Consider the following 20,581-nt stretch of genomic DNA (forward strand, 5'->3'; position numbering starts at 1 on the left):
GATATTTCTCGATGCCTGGCTGGCAGAGTTTGCTCAAGGCCTGCCCTTGTTTCCTTGCGTGGGTCATCTTTCACATCCGATCCAACAACTACATTCTTTTCTGAATTCTCTGTTCCCTGTTTGGTGATTTCACAAAGGGGTTTTATACTGCCACAGGAGGTGGCAGCTACAAGCATAGACAGCTTCAAGACGGGATTGGATAACCATATGGAGCAGAGCTCCATCAGTGGCTATTCGCCACCGCGTATTGTTGGAACTCTCTGTCTGTCTGGGGCAGTGATGCTCTTTATTCTTGATGCTTGGGAGGGGAGTAGCACAGTGGGAGGACTTCTAGTGTCCTGGACCCACTGGTGGATCTCCTGGTGGCATTTGGGGTTTTTTTGGCCACTATGTGACACAGAGCGTTGGACTGGATGGGCCATTGGCCTGATCCAACAAGACTTCTCTTATGTTCTTACAGAAAGCAGAGCTTTTGTTTGTTTTAAAGAGACGATCGCCTTGCTTTTGCCGAACGGCAGCTCTGTACAGTAGAAGACAAATCTCCGTTCCTGCCCCTCTTCGCTTTCGCTTAGGATCTATTCTGTATCTGTGGGCAGGGGTGGAATTCCAGCAGGAGCTCCTCTCCATATTGGGCCACACACCCCTGACGTAGCCAATCCTCCAAGAGCTTACAAGGCTCTTTTTTGTAAGCTCTTGGAGGATTGGCTGCATCAGGGGTGTGTGGCCTAATATGCAAAGGAGCTCCCGTTAGAATTCCACCCCTGTCTGTGGGTGAATTTGGGAGTTATGGGGTGGGCTGTAATGCAGGGATGCCCTGACCTGGATGGCTCAGGCTAACCTGATCCCATCAGATCTCAGAAGCTAAGCAGGGTCAGCCGTGGTTCGTACTTGGATGGGAGACCACCAAGGAAGTCCAGAATTGCTGTTCAAGAGGCAGGCAAGGGCAGCCCACCTCAGTTAGTCTCTTTCCTTGAAAACCCTACGGAGTTTGCTATACAGCTGTGACTCGATGGCATTTTCCACCACCATGTGCAGGTGTGGGGAAGGTCACCATTCCGTGCTTCCCCCACGCCTGGTCCTTCACATGCTTTGCTGGTTTTTCAAGTACAGGGAACAGTTGCTGTAGGAGAGCTTTTGAAACCTGCCATCCGGGGGTTTTTTTAGTAGCAGGGACTCCTTTGAATTTTAGGCCACACCCCCCTGATGTAGCCAATCCTCCTGGAGCTTACAGTAGGTCCTATCAGAAGAGCCCTGCAAGCTCTTGGAGGATTGACTACATCAGGGGTGTGTGGCCTACTATGCAAAGGAGTTCCTGCTACTAAAACAAGCCCTGCTATTATCCCTCCTCCACAGTCCATTGTATCCCTCTCTGCCCCTTCATCCTGTTGTGCGTCTAGATCAGGGGTCCTCGACCCCCGGGCCACAGCCTGTCCCTCCGCAGCCCCGCACAGCCTCATCACCCCCTGCCCACGGTGCCTCCCCCCCTCAGCGCCTCCTCTTCCCTCCGTTTTTACAATAGTAAGACTGGGGAAGGGACCATGAAGCACCTTCCGGGTTCCGTAAAGGCCGACGCCCCCTCTGATCACCTGATCAACAAGGAAAACTGTGGCAGCAGTAGCCAGCGTCTGCTGAAAAAGCCGCACTGCCCTTGCCTCCTTCCCACTTCCTTCCCCCGCACAGGAAGGAAGTGGGAAGGAGGCAAGACCAGCGTGGCTTTTTCAGCAGCTGCTGGTCGCTGCTGCCGCAGTTTCACACAGTTTCCCTGCCCATCAGGTGATCGGCGGAGGGTGTCAGCTTTTACAGAGCCCGGAAGACACTTCATGGCCCCTTCCCCAGCCTTAATATTGTAAAAACAGAGGGAGGAGGAGGAGGAGGCATGGGGGCGGGGCAGGGTGGCGAGGCTTCGCAGCACCGTGGGGGGGGGGGGGCGAGGCCGAATTTGGTGCCCCCACCCTGCCGGCCCTGGGGCCACGGTGGGCCAGCTGGCCCTGGGGTTGGTCACTGGGGCCAAAAAGGTTGGGGACCACTGGTCTAGATCATGCCTTAGAGAAGTTCCACACAGTGGAGATGCAGTTCTTTCAGGATCTCTGTCTGGTTTTGTGCAATCATCTCCTTAGAGAGCCAGTTTGGTGTAGTGGTAAAGTGTGCGGACTCTTATCTTGGAGAACCGGGTTTGATTCCACACTCCTCCACTTGCAGCTGCTGGCATGGCCTTGGGTCAGCCATAGCTCTGGCAGAGGTTGTCCTTGAAAGGGCAGCTGCTGTGAGAGTCCTCTCCAGCCCCACCCACCTCACAAGGTGTTTGTTGTAGGGGAGAAAGATAAAGGAGATTATGAGCCGCTCTGAGACTCTTTGGAGTGGAGGGCAGAATATAAATCCAATGTCATCTCGTCTTCTTCTAGAATGCTCCTCTAGAATGCTCTCTGTGCTGCTTGCATTCTCAAGTTAGAAGTCATCTAGTTGGGATGCATGTCCCAGGGCTTTTTTTGTAGCAGGAACTCCTTTGCATATTAGACCACACCACCTGATGTAGCCAATCCTCCTGGAGCTTAGAGTAGGCCCTGTACTAAAAGCCCTGTAAGCTCTTGGAGGATTGGCTACATCAGGAGGCTGTAGCCTAATATGCAAAGAAGTGCCTGCTACAGAAAAGGCCTTGGTTGGATCAGTGAGAGAGGCTGACATTTCAAGTGATACTCTGGGCATATTTTGGTAACAAATAACGAACATGGAGAGGAGAGGATTAAGAGAGGAAACCTGTATTCTGTACTTGCTCAAGAAGCTGGAAAGGATTTCCTTCATCTTGATAGAACTGCTGAAATCAGCCTGTGAAAATCGGGCATGTCACTCGTCTCCCTTGTAACTCAGAGGCAGGGCTGGGTCCCTCTGATTTTATTATTTATTGATGTATTCATTTATATCCCAACTTTCTCCCCAGTGGGAGCCCTAAGGCTGCTCACAACCTTCTCCCTCTCCTCGATTTTATTCTCACAGCACCCCTGTGTAGGTTAGACTGGCCCAAGGTCACCGATAAGAACATAAAAACATAAGAGAAGCCATGTTGGATCAGGCCAACGGCCCATCCAGTCCAACACTCTGTGTCACACAGTGGCCAAAAAACCAGGAGATCCAACAGTGGGGCCAGGACACTAGAAGCCCTCCCACTGTTCCCCCCCAGCAAACACCAAGAATAGAGCATCACTGCCCCAGACAGAGAGTTCCATCTATACCCTGTGACTAATAGCCACTGATGGACCTCTGCTCCATATCCTTATCCAATCCCCTCTTGAAGCTGTTTATGCTTGTAGCCGCCACCTCCTGTGGCAGTGAATTCCATGTGTTCATCACCCTTTGAGTGAAGAAGTACTTCCTTTTATCAATTCTAATCTGACTGCTCAGCAATTTCACTGAATGTCCACGAGATCTGATACTGTGAGAAAGGGAGAAAAGGACTTCTTTCTCTACTTTCTCCATCCCATGTATAATCTTGTAAACCTCTATCATGTCATCCCTCAGTCGATGTTTCTCCAAGCTAAAGAGCCCCATGGCAGTGTAGGGGATTTGAACCCCAGCCTCTTTGCCTCTAGTTCAGCCCTCTAACCACTGTGCTTTCCGCCGATGGGAACTGATTGACCTTAAAGTCTCTTCTGCCTGTAGAATTCCTACCTCGTGCTGGCTGGCATGGCTGACGGACTCATCGCTGTTTTCCAAGCCTCGGGCGGCATCCCCGAAAGCACCTGCCGCTACGTGTGCTCCCGCTCGGCTAACCGCTCCGTGTTTCTGATCGGCGACGACGACCCCCGCCAGAATCCGTACCCCGTGAAAGCCATGGAAACGGCAAACAGCAGCACTGAGGTCTGGTACGGCAACGGCCCCGGCCTTCTCATCATCGATTGCGCCACCCTGGAGATCGCCCGGAGGCTGGAACCCTACAGCGCCCCGTCCACGGTCGTGTCCGTCGCTTGCAGCTCGGACTGCAACGGGGAGGAGGTGGCTTGGTGCTTGGACAGCGAGACCAACTTCCTGGTCCTGTATTACACCGCCACCTACCAGCTGTGCGCACGCTATTTCTGTGGGGACTGCAGCCCTTTGCGGGACATGTTCACGGTTCAGCAGCCCTCTGCCTTGATTTCCACCACGACGCTGGCAGGAAACAGGACCGCCACTCCCGAGCGAGGGTCTCTGGCCGACATCAGCATCATCCACAACTCGGAGCTGGGCACTCAGATACTAAACCACCAGGACTCCCTCACGGACTACTGTTCCGTGTCCTCGCACACCCCCTCGGTGACCAACAGGGTCACGAGGTCCCCCTCGAGCCCGCTCAGTTCCCCCATGAGCGCCTCCAGCGCGCCTTTCTCGACGGACTGCGAGGAACCCCACAGGCCCGAGGAAGCCGGCCTTTCCCTCGAGAGACCAGAAAACAATTTGGGACCCGCCGGTGAGAGCGCAGGGCGTCTCCAGGCTGTGACGATACTTCCTGTGAAAGACCTCGTCTGGATTCCCAGGTAAACAGGGCTGTGACTTTTTGGGGGGGATGGCTTAAAAGAATGGATTCTGCTTTTTATTTTCGAAGTGCGGGGTTCCATTCTGGTGTTTTTGGATAACCATATCGGAAGCAGCCCACGGAGCCAGGGAGGGGACTGGGCTTGGTTAACTGTTAAGAGGCAGCACCAGAATCACAGAGAACATAAGAGAAGCCATGTTGGATCAGGCCAGTGGCCCATCCAGTGCAATACTCTGTGTCACATAAGAACATAAGAGAAGCCATGTTGCATCAGGCCAATGGCCCATCCAGTCCAACACACTCTGTCACACATAAGAACATAAGAGAAGCCCTGTTGGATCAGGCCAGTGGCCCATCCAGTCCAACACACTGTGTCACATAAGAACATAAGAGAAGCCCTGTTGGATCAGGCCAGTGGCCCATCCAGTCCAACACTCTGTGTCACATAAGAACATAAGAGAAGCCCTGTTGGATCAGGCCAGTGGCCCATCCAGTCCAACACTCTGTGTCACATAAGAACATAAGAGAAGCCCTGTTGGATCAGGCCAATGGCCCATTCAGTCCAACACTCTGTGTCACAGAAGAACATAAGAGAAGCCATGTTGCATCAGGCCAATGGCCCATCCAGTCCAACACTCTGTGTCACATAAGAACATAAGAGAAGCCATGTTGGAGCAGGCCAATAGCCCATCCAGTCCAACACTCTGTGTCACATAAGAGAAGCCATGTTGGATCAGGCCAGTGGCCCATCCAGTCCAACACTCTGTGTCACACAGTGGCCAATATATCTGTGTGTGTATACACACACACACATATATATACTGTGGCTAATAGCACAAACCTCCTCTAGGATAGGGAAGGCCAAGCCACACACACCCCTGGGAGTGCCCCTCCCATGCGGCAGCAGAGTAGCCCCCACAAGACACACCTGGGTGGTGGCACGGGATCCAGCCTGTGCCTGCCAATGAGGAAAGGGATGCCAGCTTGTTCCAGGGCAGTGCCATCTTGAGCAGAACTCACAGCAGCTTCATAAGGACACTCGTGAATGTGCCTTATACTGAATCAGGCTATCGGTCCCTCACAGTCCGTATCACCTGCTCAGATTGGCAGGGGCTCAGGCTGAGGTCTTTCACATCATCTGCTGTGTGGTCCTTTTAACTGGAGATGCCGGAGATTGAACCTGGAGCCTTCTGCTTGCCCAGCAGGTGCTCTGCCTCTGAGCCACAGCCCCTTCTCTAATCAAGAACACACTCAAAGCTGCCTTATACTGAGTCAGATCACATACTGCTTAGTCCTTGCTGCTGGAGATTAAACCTGAGACCTTCTGCATGCCGAGCAGATGCTCTACCACTGAACCACGTCCTCTCCCCTTGGTGGCTCTCAGTCCAGGTGGAGCCTGTACTATAACTTTTATCCTAGAAAATTCTCTGTCTCTCAATTTGGTGTAGTGGTTAGGTGAGCGGACTCTCATCTGAGAGAACCGGGTTTGAGTCCCCACTCCTCCACTTACAGCTGCTGGAATGGCCTTGGGTCAGCCATTGCTCTGGCAGAGGTTGTCCTTGAAAGAGCAGCTGCTGTAAGAGCTCTCTCAGCCCCACCTACCTCACAGGGTGTCTGTTGTGGGGGGAGGGGAGGTAAAGGAGATGTGACCACTCTGAGACTCTGAGATTCAGAGTATAGGGTGGGATATAAATCCAATATCATCTTCTTCTTCTAACTGATTTCACACGAGGGCTTCTCCCAAGTGGAGAGCCCTTCTGCCCCCGGCGCTTCTCTCAGTTTTCGCACAAGCTGCCCTGGAGCTGCGAGTTGGCGTGCCGCTTTTCCACAGCAAGCAGAAACCGCTTGTAAGATTTTCTCTCTTGCTGCAGGAAAACAGCACGACAACTCGCAGCTCTTGCGGCAGCTTGTGTGAAAATGGAGAGAAGCGCCGGGAGCAAAAGGGCTCTCCGCCTGGAACAAGCCTAGTGCGAAATCGGTCTCTGTCTCTCTCTCTGCTGAATGGTCCTCCCAGCTTTCTAAAGCGGTGGGTGTCTTTGTGTATTCTTCTCAGCTTGAGCTGAATGCTTGATCCCATTTGGTCCTTTGCAAATTCCTTTCATAAAGCAGCAGAGGAATAAATCTGCAGAAAACGTGTTTCATTTAGCATTTTTTTTTAAAAGGCAACTTGCTAAGACTCTAAACAGAGCAATAAATCTCAGCTGTGAGCCCCAACCTGAAAAACAGATTTAAAAAAAATCGGAATGGCATTTGCAGCAACTTCAAAGGCCTTCCTCTAGGGAAAGGAAGTCTTTAAAGTTTGCATTTTTCCTGCTTCCAGAACGAACTCCCCCTCCTCCTAAACAGCGTGTAACGGAAATCCTCCACTTTCCCTTTCCAGGCGAGGCGGAGATATCATTGTGATCGGCCTAGAGAAGGAAGGCAGTGCTCAGCGGGGGAGAGTGCTGGCGGTACTGAAGGCTGGCGAGCTGGCCCCCTACGGGTAAGGGGGATCGGGAAAGGGGGCGGTTGGGGGAAGGACCCACAGCCCAGAGGGAACATCTTCTGTCTCCTTGCGGAAGAAGGCTGGCGAAGGCCTCCAACGGCAACACTCCGAACCACTGCTGCCGTTCGAAAGACGAGAGCTTGACCGACAATAAGCAACCAGGCTGACAAATGTTCCTTTCTGAGACTCTTAGACCGATTCCCCACTAGCCTTACCCCACTCTTACTCTCCTCTTCTCCGTGGGGGCTTCCGTCAGATTTCGCACAAGTGGCCTCGAGGTTGCAACTTGCTCCGCCCCTTTTGCACAGCAAGCAAGATCCTCTTAAAAACCGGTTTCTGTTTGCTGCATGAAAAAGGGGAAGTGAGTTGCAGCCCCGGGGCAGCTTGTGCGAAATCCGACGGAAGCCCCGCGGAGAAGAGGAGAGAGAGAGCAGGGTAAGGCTAGTGGGGAATCAGTCTTAGCTTTCACTTAAATAAGCAAGTTTCTAGTCCTTATAGTTGCAAAGATGGTCTTGAAACCAGGCACCTGAGTAAGACTATTCAGTGCCCTCTGTGGCTCGGTGCCTCTCTGAGGGACCCAGAGTGAGTTACTTAAAGCTATAAGAGTTCCAAATAAATGGCAGGATCACAAGATTTTAAGAAAGCCCCCAGCAGCCTGCACTTTCATGCAGCTTAGAGACCAAGACCAGCATGCACACGGGAAGAGAGGGGAACACATCAACCGTGTATGGCTGCAGCTTGAATTCACAGGTTGGATCTGGGGTCCCCACCATCTTGTCATATGAAAGCCACTTAAATATACTTTCCTGTGCCTCTTTACACATTTCCGAGTCCTCCCTTTTGTTGAACGACATCATAAGGACTGAAGCAAACTTTCAGTGGGAGTTTTCTGCCCCCCAGAGTGTTTCAGAACCAGTTTGGTGTAGTGGTTAAGTGTGCAGACTCTTATCTGGGAGAACCGGGTTTGATTCCCCACTCCTCCACTTGCACCTGCTGGAATGGCCTTGGGTCAGCCATAGCTCTCGTAAGAGTTGTCCTTGAAAGGGCAGCTTCTGGGAGAGGCCTCTCAGCCCCACCCACCTCACAGGGTGTCTGTTGTGGGGGAGGAGGATAAAGGAGACTGTGAACTGCTCTGAGATTCGGAGCGGAAGGCGGGATATAAATCCAATATCTTCTTCTTCATGCCCTTTCTTCCTTGTGACCAGGCAGGAGGACTGAGAGTGGGGATATTGAGGGGGGGAGGCATGACATCAACTGCAGTGTCATGACATCTTAAATGAAAAACAGGAAGTGACATAAGTCGTTCTAGGAATCACTGTGAACTCTGTGGTCTTACCATTGTGTGTCCAGCAATTCCTAGAGCTACCTACGTCACTTCTGGATTTCGCTAGAAATGATGCAGCACTGTAGAGGCATCATGGGATATAATTGTTTTTTCCTCCCGCCACTGCTCAGAGCACTGGAGGCTAAGAGGAACCGGGGGCTGGATATTCTGTGGCCCAAGCAGGGACTTGGCAGCCCTATGACCAAGGAGCTCTCCTCTCTCTGCTGCTTTCTCCCTTTTAAGCCATCTCATAGAACTGTTATTAGCTCAGCTGGGAAAGTAACATGATTTCACAAAGGTGGATCCCAGTAGGCAGCCGTGTTGGTCTGAAGCAGTAGAACAAAGCAGTAGACAAGTGGTACCTTTAAGACCAACTAAGTTTTATTCAGAATGTAAGCTTTCGCATGCTCTTTAGCAGACTTCATCAGACAAGTGGGAATGGGAATTGAGAAATTCTTAATATAAGTGGGCAGTGTGGAATCATGGGAATGTTTTTAGCAAATTAAAAGCATCGCAAATAGGGATCTGTGTTTGTTGGAAAAAACACTGGAGTGGAGGGTGATAAAAAGTATCGCTGTGCATCCACAATGTATTTCTCTTTTAGGACAGTGACTCAGAATAATGGGGGTTTTTTGTGTTGACATGCTCAAATGAGGGATGTGGGCTGTTTGTCTCATTACATATACTAACCCACCTTCCACTATACTTTAATGCACCCTGTTTTTCTAAGGACTAACTTATCTTATTTCTCTGTTTGTTGAAAAAACACTGGAGTGGAGGGTGATAAAAAGTATAGCCGTGCATCCACATTGTTCCAGTGTTTAGAACAGTGTATCAGAATATTTGTTTGTTTGTTTTTGTATTGACATACTCAAATGGGGGATATTGGCTGTTTGTCTTCTTGCATATACCAGCCCATCCTATGGCAAACTATATGGATGTTATAATCTCTTGAGAAACCATGCCCTCTGTTTAAACTAACGAGGCCAGAATGTTACCTAGTTTTATGGCACCCCTACGACAGCAGTCTGCTTTTTATCACCCTCCTCTCCAGTGTTTTTTCAACCAACACAGATCCCTATTTGTGATTCTTTTAATCTGCTAAAAACAGTCCCATGATTCCACACTGCCCACTCATATTAAGAATATCTTAATTCCCATGCCCACTTGTCTGATGAAGTCTGCTTAAGAGCATACGAAAGCTTACCTTCTGAATAAAACTGAGTTGGTCTTAAAGGTGCACTTGTCTACTACTTCGATCTATGATTTCGCAAAGCTGGTTGCAGCGCTTTGAGGAGAAGACGACGATATTGGATTTATATCCCGCCCTATACTCTGAGGCCAATTTCCCACGCACCCTATGCCGCTCTGACGTTCCTCTTTTCAGCGTGGTATCCTTCCGATGTCCTACTATCTGCCCCGGGGCTTCAGCTTGCATTGCCGTTTTCACGTGGCAACAAGAGACTGGGTTTTATCGGTTTCTGTTTACCGTGCAAAAATTGCAACGCACGATGAAACCCCAGGGCAGTTAGTGGGAAATCAGAAGGACACCGTGCTGAAAAGAGGAACATCAGAGCGTAGGGTGATTGGGAAATCGGTCTGAATCTCAGCGTCTCAGAGAGCTCACAATCTCATTTACTCCCCCCCCCCCAACAACAGACACCCTGTGAGGTGGGTGGGGCTGAGAGAGCTCTCCCAGAAGCTGCCCTTTCAAGGACAACTCCCACAAGAGCTATGGCTAACCCAAGGCCATTCCAGCAGCTGCAAGTGGAGGAGTGGGGAATCAAACCCAGTTCTCCTAGGTAAGAGTCCACACACTTAACGACTACACCAAACTGGCTCTCATGAGGAGAGAATGTTGGTGAGAAGAAAACTGCAGCCGCTGCTGCCTGAGTGCTCTGCGTGCCTGAGGGGGGCGAAAGGGCACATGTGAGTCTGGAAAGCCCCAAACTCCCCTGGAATATCTGCATTAACATCTTTTGTGTCCTCACTCAACAAACATGAGGACTTCATCATGTATAGAGAGGGCTGGTGCCATAAAATGGCCCTCTGAAAGAGGGGGGAGACAAAGTCTCTTTTCCCCCCTCGTTTGAGACAAGCAGGGTGTCTTTCCATGGTTTCCTCCTAAGCAGATTGTGCTGGCTTTCATTTCCTTCAGCTCGGTGGAAAACAGTTGCTTGCATTTCAAACAGGGGAGGGGCTTCACAGACCAAAGGAGTTCCCAGGTAAACAAACAAGCCAGCCAATAATAAGGGGTCACTTTTATCTGCTGCCCAATTTCTGACTCTGCAAGAGATCATGTGCTGTTTGTGAGAAAGGCGGAGGGGGGGGGGGCGGACTGGGCAAAGGCATGCAGAGCATTATGAACTGCAGGGCAGGTGCAGACCCAGCTGTTGCGTTTTTCACCTCCGAGCCATCCAGACTTTGCGCTAAGCAGGGCTTTTCCTGAGCAGGAACGCACCTGAGCAGGAATGCAATTTCTTCTGAGCAGGAATGCAGCTCCAGCTGGCTTGGTGGCAGGGGTGTGTGGCCTAATATGCAAATGATTTCTTGCTGGGCTTTTTCTACTCATGTGAAACAATGGTGCCATCAGGGGGTGTGCCTAATATGCAAATGAGTTCCTGCTGATATTTTTCTACAAAAAAAAAGCCCTGGCGCTAAGCAAAATAGAATTCTGCTACCTGAGGTTTTTGTTTTTTTAAAAAAAGAGCCAAATGAGTAGACTTGCACAATTGCAGTAACTGTTTTGCATCGTATATTTTGCCCTCATTTGCATAATTCATCCTTGACTCCAACCCCTGGGCATTCCATGGCTCCCCAGTGCCCCATAAAAATTCAGCAGATGCTGCCCACACACCAGGGTCCATTACATATGCACATCTTACTGCAGGTTTTCAGAGCAGCAAGCCTTCAATCTTGACCTTGGATCCCGTGTCCACCTTATGCCCACTGTTCTTTTTCTTCCGGTGTATTTATTCTGCAGCTACAATTTTTAAAATGCACTATTCTGCATCAGGGTGGAATGTCACTTGTGACGTGTGGAGGGGGGGGGTGGTCCAAAGGTGCACGCAATTGCCCTATCGCATCTGTGCAGTTGTGTCCAGCAAGCACCTTCCATTTAAATCCTCGTGGTTCAGACTTTGAGCATGCATTCTAGCATTCGTTTATTGAATGAAAGGGAACAAAGGAACTCGGGCAAAGGGGGGGGCAGGGATGATGTTGAAATTGACAAGACTTATTTTGAAACGGGTAAGCAATGAAGCCCTGTGTTACGGAGTGCTAGAGGATTCTCTGCTGTGTTATCAGCCTCTGTGTAAAATGGGAGTCACACGATCTCCTAATATGGGGAGAACATGTTGAGCATACAGAATGCATGGTAGAACCCACTGACATGACAAGCTGTGGTCATAGGCAGTGTGTGTGTGTGTGCGTGTGCATGCACCTGTGCAAAATCCGTTGCAACTCCAACATGCTTTGCACAGGGCTGCAGTTTGTATGGAGGAGGAGTCCTCTGGCAGAAGCTCTATTTAATCTTGTGCCACTAAATGGGGGGGAAGGGAGGGGATTTTTGCAGATGCCCTAGCGCAGCCGCATAGCAATGCTAACTTCTTCCCCTTCCTTGCAAATTTGTGTGGTTTTCTCTCTGTTATTTTCTCATTTGATCCTGCACACTGGTCGTGATCTTGGCAGTTTTGTAAAAACTTGTCCTATGCGGATTGCACTCTTCCTCCAAAGGGATTGATCGCAAGTGATTCTTAAGTTCAGGGGTTCACGGAAGCTCCACGTGGCTCAGCCACCATTTTAATGTTATGCTTTCAGAGACGGCCAAAATGGTTCCCTTCACACCACTATAACGTTTAGGGTTACCAAGTCTAACTCAGAAAATACCTGGGGCTTTGCAGGGTGGGGCCGGGAGACTTTCCTATTCCCAAAGATAAATAAAAATACAGCAGTGCAGTTCCCCTGAATATAGTCTTCATTTCCTCGTTCCCCAGCAGCTGGCTGCACTTTAATGGGCCTAAAAGGATGAGAAACCTGTTTTTTTAAACAAACCAAAACCGAATAAGTGTATATACTTGCAGGGCTCTCTGCTGACAAAGCCTTTTCTTCTGAGAGTTTTTTCTGCAGCTCAGTTTCTTAACAGCAGTTTTCTCTTGAGTTGCAGCAAAAACCTGGTACGGAATAGCCCTGAACCTCTTTCTCCAACCCTTCACTCTTTTTTTTGTCCCAGGTCCCTGGTGGATGCTGCTGTCCTGGCGAAGGACATGGTCGCCTGTTGCTTCAGCAGCGACGACACGGGGTACTGCGTGGCCGTCTGGAAAGGATGGGGGGCCAAACATTTTGACATTTTCTACAAGTCCTATGAAGAACTGAGCAGGCTGGAGGCGTGCATGAGAAAGAGAAGGTAGCAGCGGTGGACCTAAACAAGGCGGCTCCTCAGGAAGGTTGAACGGGAAGAAAACTGGGAAAACTGACACTGTTTAAATTTTCCAGAAATATGGAAGCTTGGGAGGAGGGGGAGAGGGGGGATCTGCTCTTCTGTTTGCTGCTAAAAGACACTTACCAGAAGGATTCTTCCTGCACCTTTTCAGTAATGTTTGAATTCACTCCTCTAGCCACCTACATCCAGGGGTGGAATTCTTGCAGGAGCTCCTTTGCATATTAGGCCACACACCCCTGATGTAGCCAATCCTCCAAGAGCTTACAAAAAAAGAGCCCTGTAAGCTCTCGGAGGATTGGCTACATCAGGGGGTGTGGCCTAATATGCAAAGGAGCTCCTCCTAGAATCCCACCCCTGTGTCAAAAACAAAACCTTTCTTCACCATCATGAGAATCTGGCCCGCGGAAGCCAAGAAAGGTCAACATAATGCTTTATGGGGGTTTTGTGTAACAGAATGCTAACCAGTGTTCCCTCTGCATTAGTGTGAACTAGCTCACAGTTTGTTTAGCTTCTGGCTCACACATTTTTATCTTCGCTCATCCTGCTCAGGAAAGGCCCCAGAGCACACTGGTTTTATACAGTCGCTCCCAACTTTCATGCCAGCAGCTCACAAGGTAGCATTTTTGCTCACAAGACTCCGCAGCTTAAAGGGAACATTGACGCTAACCAGGCATTAAGTGAACTAGTCTCTTCACAGATTATGGGATATTCGGGCTGGGCCCATTGTCCGCAGGTTGTGTTCAACTTGTCCCCAACTGTCAGACATGAGTTAGAGGTTCTCCTCAATTTCCATGTGTCAAGTGCCGAGTGTTGGATCAGGACCTCAGAGACTAGGATGAAGCCCTCTCCCATGAACTTGTTTCCCAATGGGAAGTGGTCCCCCAAGATTCCATGGGACTTTTCCAGATTGGGGAAATGGCATAGGGGGAAGGGTTGAATTCCTTTCTCCACACTGCTGTGGTTCTGATGCAAATCAGACCCCTCAACCCACATGCTACTGTTACATCTGACACAGAGTGGAGACACCAGAATCCAGTCTGGGCACTTCAGACATATGAACATATGAAGCTGCCTTCTACTGAATCAGACCCTTGATCCATCAAAGTCAGTATTGTCTACTCAGACTGGCAGCGGCTCTCCAAGGTCTCAAGCAGAAGTTTTTCACGCCTACTTGCCTGGACCTTTTTCAGTTGGAGATGCTGGGGATCGAACCTGGGACCTTCTGCTTCCCAAGCAGATGCTCTACCACTGAGCCACCATCCCTCCCAGACTGTTAATCGGCCCTTCGGTGACTTCCTTCAAAACATAGAGTTGGAAGGGACTTCCAGGGTCATCTAATCCAACCCCCTGCACAATGCAGGAGCTTCACAAATACCTTCTGCCTCCCCCCCCCCCACAAACACCCAGTGACACCTGCACAATGCCCAGAAGATAGCAAAACAAAAACCCTCCAGGATCCATGGGTTGGCTTTTCCTTCATGCACTGACTCCCCAGTTACATAGACCTCTTTTTTTTTTTTTTTTGTAGTAATGACCAACAAAAATGAGGCAGATTGCTTAAGCACCTAACAATATCCCCTGTTGCAATAAGTGGAATTTAGGCATTAATTTTTGGGGGGTCTAGAACCAGACCAGTTCCCCACTAGCCTTACGCCACTCTCATGGTCCTCTTCTCCGCGGGGCTCCCGTCAGATTTCACACTATCTGCCCTGGGGCTACAACTCGCTTCGCTTTTTTCGTGGAGCAAACAGAAACTGGTTTTTAGAGGATCTTGTTTGCTGCGCGAAAGAGGCAAAGCGAGTTGCAGCCCCGGGACAGATAGTGTGAAATCTGATGGAGCCCTGCGGAGAAGAGGAGCTTGAGAGCAGCATAAGGCTAGTGGGGAATCGGGCCCAGCGTCTTTATGGGGAGGTGAAATTCCTGAAAGGAATCCCGTTTTCAAACATTTAGCACAGTTTTTATGAGAGCTTGTTTGTTTTTTAATGGAGAAACTGACTTGGATTTGGAAAACGTGTTTGGATCCAGTAGTGGCGACTGGGTGTGTGTGTGTGTGTTCTTTTATCGTGTTTCTGCTGCTGCGGTTCATCCTGTTTGTAAATTTTTAATTGGGTCCTCTTCCTTGCCCGCTGTGCATGAGCTAGATCTCCAACTCTGATAAAGCTCTGATAAAAATGGCTTCTACCATAGAGTCTTTGCTCAAATAGCAAAGCTTTGCAGCGATGTTGCTGATGTGATGATGTCACTTCCTGTACTTGCCGGAAGTGATGCTGCCACATTGCTGGCAATGGAGCCTGTGCCTCCCTCCTGCTCCTGGTAAGGACCCCCACCAGCCAGCTAATCAGTGGCAGGGGACAGAGACCAAATTCTCACTTGGCTTGTTCTGGTCTCGGAGCCCTTTCCCCCCTCTCCCCCCCCCCCGGTGCTTCTGTCTGATTTCGCACAAGCTGCTACGGGCCTGCGACTTGCCCCGTCTCTTTCCCAAGGCAAGCAGAAACGGGTTTTCAGAGGATCTTGCTTGCCACAGCAAAGAAGCGGGGCGAGTCGCATCCCTGCAGCAACTTGTGCAAAATCGGACAGAAACGTGGGGGGTGGGAGGAAGGGCTCCGAGACCGGAACAAGCCTAGTGAGAAATTAACCAGAGTCTGCCACTCTACCCGGGAGACTTGCCCGGTGATTTTTCTGTTCAGCAGAACCTTAAAACCCAAAGGGGGAAAGAGCTTTCAGCAGCAAATTAATTACATCTGTTTTGCCCTCTTCCCCTCTGCCCATGGATGTAGCCTGGCAGTCAAAACAGGGATTGTTTATCGCTATCGGATAGTTAAAACGCTCTGGAAATGGATTTTAATTGGTTTTATTATAGGTTGTATGTCGTCCAGAGCCTTGCAGAAGCGGGGATTGAGCAGTTTATAAATACAATTAATAATAATCAACCCAAAGGGCAGGAATGACTGTCACAACCTGCTGTGTATGCAGGGGCTACTTAAGCTGCTCATCAGCTGACGAGGCCAGGTCTCGTAGTCCCCTAAAGAAGACACCCCAGGGGCCGAATTAGGCCCCCGGAGGGCTCCTATCAGGCCCCTGAGCAACTGGCTGTCGTCTGCTTCCTTCTCCCTCTCTTGCTTCTTTCCGCATCACAGCTTGCTTTGCCAGGCTTGCTTGATCGCATAGGAGCTATAGAACAAGGCCTCTATTTTCTCCATTGGCTGAGGCTCCTCCCTTGGGGAGGGAGGGAGGGAGAGCCAGGCTCTCTCAATCGCACAGTAGAGCTACTGAGCCAGGCCTCTCTTCCTGCTATTGGCTGAGGCTTCTCCCCCTCCTGGTCCCCTGGGGAAGGAAGGAAAGAACCAGAGCTTCCTTTGCCTAGTTCACTGAATCCCATGGGAGAGATACAAAGAAAGCACCTTTAAGACCAATGAGCGCTAATGTTTTAATCATATTTTAAGTTTTTTAAAAAATCATTGTGTTTGTCTGTGTCCTTTATAAAGTTTATATCTCTGCTACCTAATCTTAAATAGGTACAGAGATTGCCTGGCCTGACATGGCCCAGCCCGACATGGTCTCATTTATGTCCGATTCAGCCCTCATTACAAATGAGTTTGACACCCCTGTGATGCCCTGTCCACACTGCCTCCTTGGGGAAGGGAGCTGAACTGGGGTGAACGTCTGGGTCTTCCTATCAGCAATATCTCGGCAATGCTCTATCATTTGGGCAAAGACTTCCCGAAAGTTCAGGTTTAAGTGGTCCCCAAAACTGGAAGCCACCTTTTCTTAAACTCTACAAGGGCGGAACTACATCATTCTTTAGAAAGCGGGGTGGGGGGGAGGCAAAGACCCACTGTAACTCTTATCTGGACACGCAACCAGCTGAACGGTCCGGGGCAGAGAGAGGAGAGGTACGCAGAGCTGCCATTTTGGGCAGCAAGCTAGGTGGTCATCAGAGCTGCTGTCCAAAATGACAGCCCTTCATTCGGCTCTCCTCCTCGCAATGTATCATTTAGCAAGTTGTATTTCCACAAATCATTCAAATTGGCTGTTTCCAGGGGTGGGATTCTAGCAGGAGCTCCTTTGCATATTAGGACACACCCCCTGATGTAGCCACTCCTCCAAGAGCTTACCAAAAAGAGCCTTGTAAGCTCATGGAGGATTGGCTACATCAGGGGTGTGTGGCCTAATATGCAAAGGAGCTCCTGCTAGAATTCCACCCCTGGCTGCTTCTGTCCCACCCCTTCCCTTCCATGGCATTGACTGCCACTGGCAAGGGGGAAGAGCACATCCTGAAGCGTGACCAATTATAGCCTCCTTCCCACCCCCTACTTTGTGTTCCCTCAGCATGTAAGGCCGCCCTCAGTGTCTCTGTTGACTGACAAGCTGAGAAATCTGTATATAAGAGAGCAGTTGCTATTTTTATGGAAGTCCCTAGAGAGAGCTTATTTTACTTGTTGATAAGGCTGCTGCTGACTTTTGTATTCTTTGCAAGCATGTACAGAGGAATGTTTGAAACATTCGTTGTCGTGATAATAAAATGGCTTCCCCAGCAGATCCTGTTTGAAATAGATTGAAACTTGGAGTCCCAGGACGGGTTTGTAACATTTGCATTGTCAGTTCAATTCTGGGTGGGGAACTGAAGCAATCCGAGCTTGCTGTTTTTTTGTTGTTCAGTCGCACAGTCGAGTCTGACTCTTTGCGACCCCGTGGACAAAGTCACACCAGGCCCTCCTGTCTTCCACCATCCTCCGAAGTCTGCTCAAATTCGTGTTTGTTACATCAGTAACGCTGTCCAGACATCTCATCTTTTGCCATCCCCTTCTTTTGCCTTCTGTCTTTCCCAGCATCAGGGTCTTCTCCAGGGAGTGTTCCCTTCCCATTTGGTGGCCAAAGTATTTGAGCTTCAGCTTCAGCATCTGACCTTCCAATGAACAGTCTGGGTTGATTTCCCTTAGGACTGACTGGTTGGATCTTCTTGCAGTCCAAGGGACTCTCAAGAGTCTTCTGCAGCACCACATCTCAAAAGCATCTATTCTTCTGCACTCAGCCTTCCTTGTGGTCCAGCTCTCACAACCATGCACTACTCCTGGGAATACCATCGCTTTGACTATACGGACTTTTGTTGGCAGGGTGATGTCTCTGCTTTTTATTATACTGCCCAGGTTCGCCATAGCTGTCCTCCCAAGGAGCAAACGTCTTTTAATTTCATGGCTACAGTCACCATCTGCAGTGATCTTGGATCCCAGAAATGTGAAGTCTGTCTCTACTTCCATGTCTTCCCCTTCTATTTGCCAAGGTGTGATGGGGCCAGATGCCATGATCTTAGTTTTTTTGATGTTGAGTTTCAAGCCTACTTTTGTGCTCTCTTCTTTCACTCTCAACAAGAGGTTCTTTAGGTCCTCCTCACTTTCAGCCATTAGAGTAGTGTCATCTGCATATCTGAGGTTGTTGATGTTTCTCCCGGCAACCTTAATTCTGGCTTGTGCTTCATCTAGGCCGGTCGTTTCGGACTCTGGAGTGATGTTGCTTTCACAATGTTTTCACAGCAGACTTTTTACGGGGTGGTTTGCCATTGCCTTCCCCAGTCATCTACACTTTCCCCCCAGCAAGCTGGAGACTCATTTTACCGACCTCGGAAGGATAGAAGGCTGAGTCAACCTCGAGCCGGCTACCTGGACCCAGCTTTTGCCAGGATCGAACTCAGGTCATGAGCAGAGCTTGGACTGCAGTACTGCAGCTTTACCACTCTGTGCCACGGGGCTCTTAGCACACTTGCACCTGCACACAAAATGAACTCACACCAGCACAAAGGTTTCTCCGACCTCTCCTCCAGTAGAAATGAAACACAGCGGCTCTCAAACATTTACCCCTTGACTTCTTGTGCACTGCTGAGAATCTGGATCTTGCTCTAGGACACACAACAAGGTCACAGGGGTTCCTTTCTGTTAAGGCCTAGTGGTCTGCCCATGTGAACTGTGTTCCTTTTATTTTTTAAAGCCTGCATCTCTCACTGAGACTGATTTCCCACTCACCTTATGCTGCTGTCACGTTCGTCTTCTCAGTGGGGCTTCCTTCCGATCTCGCACTATCTCCCACCGGCGTTTTCATGCAGCAAACAGAGACTGCTAAAAAACCAGTTTCTGTTTGCTGCATGAAAGCGCCAACGCTTGCTGCAGCCCCGGGGCAGATAGTGTGAAATTGGAAGGAGACGAACTTGAGAGTGGCGTAAGGTGAGTGGGAAATTGGTCTGAGACTCCACGAAGATTACAAACTTTTTAAAAATGATGCAAACCAGAGAGCAGCTGTTTCCTCCTATTTTGTAACATCTGGCCTGATGTAGTGTTCTGTGGAACTCAAAAGTTCGCACGCTGTTATGTCTCATTGAGTTGGTCCCGATAAAAGGCACTGCACGGATTGTGTTCTTGGTTTTGCCTCCTATATCCCATGCTGGAAGCACGAGAGGGCCCTTGTTCGCCAAGGAGTCAGAAATCCAACTTTGGAATCAGCATATCAGCAGCCTAGACATAGCAAGAGAATAAGCCAAAGAACATCTCCTGCCTCCCCCTTCCCTCCTACCCAAGGGAGTGGGGAACCAAACTTTTTTGCCTCCTTTTCCATTCTGATGTAATTTTTTCCCCCAAGTAATTTGCTTTCCTAATACTGGCATTTAAAAAAATATTTATAACAGCTACCCACATTTCAGACTGTGGTTATAAAAAGAGATGTCAACCATGTGACAATATGACACAGAACCTTATTTTTTTAAAAAGCAGCTTGCAGAATAATTCTGATCCTTGTTTGGTTCTGTAACTCTCCTCCCCTTCTTTGTAAAATTCCTCAAGTGCATGCACACAGTTAGCTTTTAGCTGGGGCCGTTTTGTAGAAAAACAGGTGGTTTAGCTCATTAACGTAACTCATTAGCATATGTTCCCCTCCACCAACCCAAAGCAACCCGATGCAAGAAAGGAGAGCCCCTGGCGAGTGAGACCTCCTTGGGCTGGCTAGAGATCCAGCCAGCCCAAGCAGGCCTCGCTCACCTGGGGCTCTCCTTGGCCACCACCCCCCCCCCAGTCAAAAGGCCAGAAAGCCACCTGCCACCCAAAGTCATATAAGAAGTGGAGAAAGGGTGGTGTAGGCTTCTCCAGGGTTAATGAGGACTGCTGGGGGGGGGGGGGGTGACAAAGCCCCTGGTGGCTGGCTGGCTGCCTGCTCTCCTAATCCAGGAATTGTTATGCAGCTGCACCTACTATTCAATGGACAAGGTAGGTGGGGAGAAAGGGGGGGAACCCTCAGAAAGCTCCTGCTGAATTCAAGGCCTGGCTGTGCCTATAAATCAGCTGGATAGATTTAGAAAAAGAAGAAACTGCAGATAGAAGACTGAATCAGAGACTCAGAGCAGCTTACAATCTCCTTTCCCTTCCTCCCCCGCAACAGACACCCTGTGAGGTGAGTGGGGCTGAGAGGGCTCTCACAGCAGCTGCCCTTTCAAGGACACCTCTTGCAATAGCTATGGCTGACCCAAGGCCATTGCAGCAGCTGCAAGTGAAGGAGTGGGGAATCAAACCCGGTTCTCCCAGATAAGAGTCTGCATACTTCTCCACTACACCAAACTGGCTTACACGAACAAAGTTAGCTCTGACATGTCAGTAAAGCTTTATTTGATTATCAAAGATTTCAGGTTGGGACTGTGTTGGGACCCTGTTTGGTGAGAAAAGCAGGGTGTCAATCAATCAAATAAAGGGTTTGTAGAATCTTTCGGGCTCAAGTGCCGTGTTCTACTGGAGAAAGTTTTCCTTCCAGACGTTTCGTTCTCAGCTGCGAACATCCTCAGTGTTGCAATGC

General features: G+C 49.6%; 1 protein-coding gene across 1 annotated transcript in view; it reads left to right on the forward strand.

The window, feature by feature from the left end:
* LRRK1 (leucine rich repeat kinase 1) overlaps positions 1-12,796 on the forward strand; it is a 133,876-nt gene extending 121,080 nt beyond the window's left edge. Inside the window, exons 31-33 of the mRNA XM_060260081.1 lie at positions 3,655-4,505; positions 6,885-6,986; positions 12,545-12,796. Coding sequence (XP_060116064.1) covers positions 3,655-4,505; positions 6,885-6,986; positions 12,545-12,722 — 1,131 coding nt within the window. The 3' untranslated portion in view covers positions 12,723-12,796. The remainder of the gene's footprint in view (positions 1-3,654; positions 4,506-6,884; positions 6,987-12,544) is intronic.
* Positions 12,797-20,581: the final 7,785 nt, after the last annotated feature.

The sequence above is a fragment of the Heteronotia binoei genome, chromosome 19 (genome assembly GCF_032191835.1).
Source record: "Heteronotia binoei isolate CCM8104 ecotype False Entrance Well chromosome 19, APGP_CSIRO_Hbin_v1, whole genome shotgun sequence".
Classification (NCBI taxonomy): Eukaryota; Metazoa; Chordata; class Lepidosauria; order Squamata; family Gekkonidae; genus Heteronotia; species Heteronotia binoei.